General features: G+C 38.7%; 1 protein-coding gene across 1 annotated transcript; it reads right to left on the reverse strand.

Annotated features, from left to right (window-relative positions):
* Nucleotides 1–1,486: 1,486 nt before the first annotated feature.
* Nucleotides 1,487–5,597, reverse strand: scimp (SLP adaptor and CSK interacting membrane protein). The gene is made up of 4 exons (XM_079508346.1): nucleotides 5,489–5,597; nucleotides 4,137–4,191; nucleotides 3,840–3,931; nucleotides 1,487–1,704 (listed from the first exon to the last, which is right to left on the reverse strand). Exons 1-4 carry the CDS (start codon nucleotides 5,553–5,555, stop codon nucleotides 1,505–1,507), a joined length of 414 nt encoding a protein of 137 aa, XP_079364472.1. The 5' UTR covers nucleotides 5,556–5,597; the 3' UTR covers nucleotides 1,487–1,504.
* Nucleotides 5,598–6,705: the final 1,108 nt, after the last annotated feature.

Raw genomic sequence — 6,705 nt, forward strand, 5'->3', positions numbered from 1 at the left:
ACGGACGGACACACGGACAGAGTGCAAAACATACTCTCTCCCCATGCCTTCGGCCTGGTGGAGACAAAAAACAAGGAACAATTAAGATGCAGACACTGATGCTGAAGAGGGTGTGGAGGAAGATGCCGAAGATGAAGAGGAGGAGCAAGAAGATGATGATGATAACCTCAATGCATGCATTAATGCTAAGCATTATGTACAAGGGGATGTAAACTTATTTTTCCTAACCTCGCGTCACCAGCCTTCCCACCATTTTTCCCAGGAGGAGGTGGAGGTGGCATTCACTGTTGCCATTTTTTTCTCTTTTTCTCTTTTGAAGCATATAAGTGGTCGTCTGGTCGAATGTCATATTTGTTGTTGCATTTTTGTGTCATTTTCATGCTATGTTGATGAATTAAATTTTTAGGACCACAATGGAAAGTCCCCCAGGAATCTTTTGTGTTGGCATTTCTGTCGATTAAAGTATGCAATCAATCAAACACAGACAGTGTATGATTTTTGCCATGAAATTACAGTGTGTAGGAAATTACTTTATTGGTGACAGTAATATTTTTGCAAAGCCAAAAAATGCCAAAACAAATGTAGGTTATGCATATTCTGTACATAGTGACGGTGAGGTGATACTACAGGCTGTCATTTTCACTACTGGGGAATCAGTTGTGCAAATCTCAGTTGTTAAACTATAACATAAAAATCACACCTGTGTGAACTGAGTGGTGCAACTACACACTCACTCGTTTTTTTGGTTTCTAACCATAGCAACCATGCTCGTTTTTTTGGTACGAACAAACACGGGTACCCGGGTACACGGGTACAAAGCCAGTTGTTGGAGTGGTTTGCAACACTCAAAAATCTAAACAAAAAAAGTCTAACTCATGTTGATTAGGTGATGTAATGGTGATGTAAAACAAACGGTGACAACACAAACATTAAATTCTCTTTATTATTAATGGCATTTAATGTTTGTGTTAGGGACAAGATGACGTAAATCTTCCCTTCATTGTCAATGGCGTTTTTAAACATTAAACATTGCACTAAAAACAAACATTAAACCTGTATATAGGAAAAAATCAGACACGTCTGAAGTGAGTGGTACTGTACTGTACTGTACTGTACTGTACTGTACTGTACTGTACTGTACTGTACTGTACTGTACTGTACTGTACTGTACTGTACAAGCCTCCCTGGCGTGTGAATTCTCCTGTGTGTCTGTGTATTAGGCTGTGCAGTGACACTTGGTGGTGAACAAACGCTATTTTCGCGCTCGGACACAGGGACACACACACACAAGTTCTAACTAGAGACCTTTATAAACAACTGACCACATAGACTTTGTATAGGTCCAAGTTTATTTCCCATTGTAGTGTTTGTGAAAATAAGTAGCTGACAGCAAATAAACCTGGACTCAAGCTGTTTACTAACGATGCAGTTTCACTGACATATACTTTAAGTAAAATGTGTGCTCCTATCTCAGAGTTGCATCTTTTCTCGTGTTGCCATGGATTTATCCCACATCATCATAGTCGTCATCGTCCTCTCCGCCATCGACCTCACCGATGTCATCGTATAGCTCCTCTGTGGAGACGCTGTCTTGACTATGATATGTGGTGTTCTCTGGTTGCTGGTAAGGTGGGGGCGGCAACACTATGTCTTCAACCTTCAAATAGTCAGGCACTTCCATAAAGTTCTCATAGTTCTCGACATCTGAAAACAAAAAAATATATATATAGATAGATAGATAGATAGATAGATAGATAGATAGATAGATAGATAGATAGATAGATAGATAGATAGATAGATAGATAGATAGAGATATAATGGTGTCACTATAGGCTATATTAAGTATGTTGTAACCATTTATTTATTAGGCCTACTTGTTATTATTAGTAATAGTAATAGTACACATATTTTGAGGCCTTGAAGGCCCATGGGTGAATATTTGCTTATTTTTAAGATAGATACCTTTATTATCCCGCTGGGAAAATTCCCCCCTGTCCATGTATGAGTGTTTTGCTTTAATCCTTGTTGTAATGGCCTTGGCCTTGAACAAGGCATTGAACCACTACGATGAAATGTTCTATGAGCAGGGCCTGGCTGGAAACAAGTTCTTGAGTTTAGCCCAGATACCCTGGGTAAATATAGTAATCATTTCATTTCATTTCATGTATTATTTCACTATTGTGTTATTTCCCCCTGTTTGTAACTTGATTGAATCAGCACCTTGTAATTGTTTCGAAAGGTGCTTTACTTACATTCAGATACTTGGATCATGATCTTTTACCATTTAGCATTTTCTTAAAAACACCAATTATAGCCAATATGGATTGGCTATAATTGGCTTCCAAAGATTGTGGGAGGAGCTTATTTTACAAAAAAAAGAGGCAGAAATCACTAACGCATTGTCTAATCGACCCCCACATTTCAATCACATTTTGAGAGGCTTCTAAACAATGCAGGGCCAAAAGCCTTTTCACCAGATTTGATATACTCTCAGGAGTAATGTGACAGCATCAAACAGCTTTTTGATATTCAATATTGTTTGCCTGAAATTGGCCTCTAATATTAGTATGTGGGGCCTATTTCCTTATATGCCATAATATATCACAAGGCAACATGTAATTAATCCTAAATTGAAATCGCATGTTGAGAGGCCTCTATAGTGCACACCTCCAGAAATGCTTTCACTTCTGTTAGGGAGCACCGCAAATGTGAAATGTTGAACTGTATGTCATAAAAACTAGTTGCTCCTGCAGTTTACTCAAGTCCTAAGGGCTGCAACCCACCACACACAGCTATGGATATGCTACTGAGCCTGGCAGAGATATGTGCTCTGCTGAGCCTACATCTACGGTATGTGCATATACATTTAGTAGCATAATGACACAAGGGGAAGGAAGGCGCGCAGCAATGAGTTGTATTGGAGGATAACTGAGAAAACATACAGCGCATAAAATAATAGAAAGTGCTGCTGTTGGTAGAAGGAGCTGGACTGTTGCTTGTGACTGCAACTTGTTCCTGTTCGTGATAAAATGGCCACCAACGTAATCAAAAAAGTCAAGAACAAGATTCCTATACAGGATCTCTTCACTGGTCAACAAAAATACCCTGAAGACCCTTATAGGAGCCCTCGTACAAGATTTCTTCGACTATGCATGGCTTGCATGCAGCTCTTGGTACCACAGCACCTCAAAGGCCCTTAAAACAAGGCTCCAGACTTCCCAAAACAAACTGGTCAGGCTACTACTTGGCCTCACTCCCCGAACCCACCTCACCCCTGCCCACTTTGATAGGCTGGAATGGCTTAGGGTTGACGACAGAGTAGGCTACAGCATCTTGCAATGGGACTGGTCCACAAGATTACCACCAAGATACCCTGCATGTACCTGTCACAACACCAGAGGGAGTTCAACAAACCATGTGCAACTCAGTTTCGGCACAAACAAGGGACTAAATTATTTTCGCTCCTATGCCACCAAAATGTGGAACGCCCTACCAACAGTCATTAAGACATGCACATCCCTTGACTCCTTCAAGCGCTCTCAAAGTCTGATTCCCCCATCCACCCCTTTTGACCTCCTCTATGATCATTTCCTGTTTTTGGCTATATAGAAGTGTATATTTGTACGTCTCTAAATGTTATGATGAATTGAACATGGTGGACCCTATTGTAAACAAGTGTAATGCTTTATAGTGTCGTCCACAGTTAACAGTTTTGTATTGAGTTGTGCTTGAAATGTACTGTAATTATCCAATCTGTTAATAAATCAATCAATCAATCAATCAATCAAAGGACACAATGCAGCAAAAAATTCTACCATATAATCCACATAAAATCTTGCCTGTTTCTGTCAGAAACTGAGACCTGGGTGGCAAAGGGGGTGGCAAAGGTGGCAAGTCATCTTCAATATCTTTTAGATGATATTTGCTGTTTCTGAGAAGGAAAGGAGAATTCACTGGGATTTAGTATTGGCAGTCTGCATTGACAGAAACAATTTCAAAATTCCATGGCCCATCAGCCATCTTTACAATTTTAACAAGGTAGAATGACCATAATGGTCCAACTTTGTCCAGCAGGTTCAAGGAAATCGCACATTGATGACTAACTAGAAAATGTGTAATACAAATTAAATACATACTGAGCATAAAACTGTGGTGTGCTGGATCTGGCTGGTTGTGAGGTTCTGTATTCATCTGTGGAACATTTAAAAATGACATTGCATGAGAAATTGCACAGAGAAATAAGTCTATTCATTATTTAATATTTATTTATGACTCGAAAAGATCAATGTCGTTCTTTAAATCACAACTTGGTAATAGCAAGGTAATAACAACAACAAGGTTGGTTAAGGCTCCATTGAAACATTAAGCCCCAAAATGTAATGTCTGCATCATTTCTGATCTGCAGTGTAAATATATAAATATGTTGTGTCTTTTGAGAAGGGTCCGGCTGCAGATTGCAGGACATGGGTGTGGTGGTGTGGATGAATGGGCTTTAACCTTTAACACGTCACATACTGACATCCTGTGTCTGTTGCCAAGGCAAAACACAACATTAGTAAACATTAGTAAGTATTACTGGTATATTGTACGATAGTCTAATGATGCAGCTCTGAGTCATTATTATTTAATTGTTTTCTGGTCGATAGGATGGTTCTGTATACTGTGGGGACCTCATGTTTTTGTATTGTCTTGGTGTTATGTGCTTGTTATGTCTTGTTTTTGATGTGGGTGTTTGAACAGACTGTGAAGACGAATATCCTTCGGGACAATAAAGATTATTATTATGGTCACTGTAAACTAGGTGTGTTAACTAATGCACATATTGGGGGGAAGCTATACAACATTGCATTGTAGGCCTATAGAATTTTATGTTATAGGCTACCATTACAAATGGTGGGTTGGATAAAAGAGAGAACTTTTCCAAGTGTGTTTTGAAATAGTTTCTTCACAGACATTAGTGCTGGTAGGCCTATAGATGCTCAATTCTTTTCATTTACCATGTAGTTTACGTAAGTCTTCAAAAAAAGAAAGAAAATGGATTCTCTCGTATACAATAGAGCACAATATGTTTTACAGCATCTACAAGCCCACAACGTTGTGAGCTTGTACTGTAGATCTGCAGTTTTTTGCCAAATGTTCACCCCAGACTAGAGATGCTAGGGTTCATATCATGTGGTTAATGAAAAGAGGGGCCAGCACATTGAGAGTGCTTTAAACAAAAAACAAAAAAAATACTTTTGGATTGGATTGGATACCCTACAATTCAGAAATGGGCTGGCTTCTTGGTGTAAATGGGACAGTGGGTGTCCCATTTACAATATACAGGTGTACAGTTACAATATAATCCCCCCCATGCAAGCCATATACTCAATCGTTATGTGAACACAAATTATGTTTTAACAAGTCCACTCAAGTAATACAAATAATAAGAGGCAGAAAAAGAATGGAAACAAGACTATCACCACTTATAGTATCAAGCTCAACAGACCTTCTTTGGCGATGCATCTGTTGATCAGGAGGAAGATGAAGCTTATCAACAATGATACTACAATCATTCCAATGATAACCCAGAGCCAGAGGTGTTCACGTAAAATCTCCATTGGTGCTCTGCCACAAGCAAATTAGTTTTATTATAGAATAATCCCCAAAAAATAGAAGGTACTCGAGGTAGTGCTCTAATCCTGATCTCTTGCTTTAATGGCATCTGCAATTTTGCTTTACAATGTAGAGACTATGGAAAGAAGATGCATCACTTCCTCTTTTTACTCCTCACCAAGTATCATGGTTATTTTGGTATGCATGACATGAACTTCCTATAATATAATAATTTAACAAAACTAAAACAAAACTAAAACAAAATTCTCTCTCACAAAACAACAAAATACTCTTTCTGGTTCTGCTTTAGCATCAAATAAACTAACCTGTTAAAGCATTATACCGTAAACTTGTCTGGCTTTTGAAAGAGGTTCACTGGTATTTATTCACTGTTATCTGTATGAACACAGTGGTACAAATGACCATTTGCTTTCTTTTATCTGCACGCAACACATCCTCTTATGGACAGCATTGTTCAAAATGTCTACAGTGTTTCCTGTTACTGTCCAAAAAAAGAAGACAAGTGAGTTTGATTCAAACACTGTTGAACTGTATACATACAGTATGCAACTAAAAAGAACAAAACACATTTTGTTTTAGGTATTATTAGTGTGGTTGCCCTAACAGGGCAACCAGACTATACAGGGCAACCAGACTATTGTTATTGTACATTTGGATACTTTGCCGCACTACTCCTCCCACAGTTTTTGCCGCACACACTCGAGCCATATGTCAAATCGACCGGCTTAACCGGGAATCATGTGCTTGTATTTTGCTAAGAGATGTATAGTTTAATTGATATTAATTAATTAGTTCTCCATAGACTTATAATGGGGAAATATTATTTCCCTTGGAGACCGTAAGCGCCATATTTACAAGACTTGGGGGGAGGTTCATAATAATTATGAAAATTAATTGAAAGGGAATTACATCAGTCGGCCTCATGGTGGCGCTATTACAGCCCACTTTGCGTTTTTCCCTATAACTCTTGAACCGTAAGTCAAATCTAAATGTCTTTTTCCATGGATTCCTTGGGTCATGATGCATTTCCACATATAGGCCACGCCCATTTTCGTCAGGGAAAAAAATCCTGCAAATTTGAATTTTCTC

Source organism: Electrona antarctica (genome assembly GCF_951216825.1).
Source record: "Electrona antarctica genome assembly, chromosome: 8".
NCBI lineage: Eukaryota > Metazoa > Chordata > Actinopteri > Myctophiformes > Myctophidae > Electrona > Electrona antarctica.

Coding starts and splice junctions, on each gene's coding strand:
- scimp (XM_079508346.1), bottom strand. CDS start 5,555: ATGATTGTAGTATCATTGTTGATAAGCTTCATCTTCCTCCTGATCAAC. Junction 3,932..4,136: donor ACACCACAGTTTTATGCTCA/GTATGTATTTAA, acceptor TTTCCTTCTCAG/AAACAGCAAATATCATCTAA. Junction 1,705..3,839: donor TCAGTTTCTGACAGAAACAG/GCAAGATTTTAT, acceptor TTTTGTTTTCAG/ATGTCGAGAACTATGAGAAC.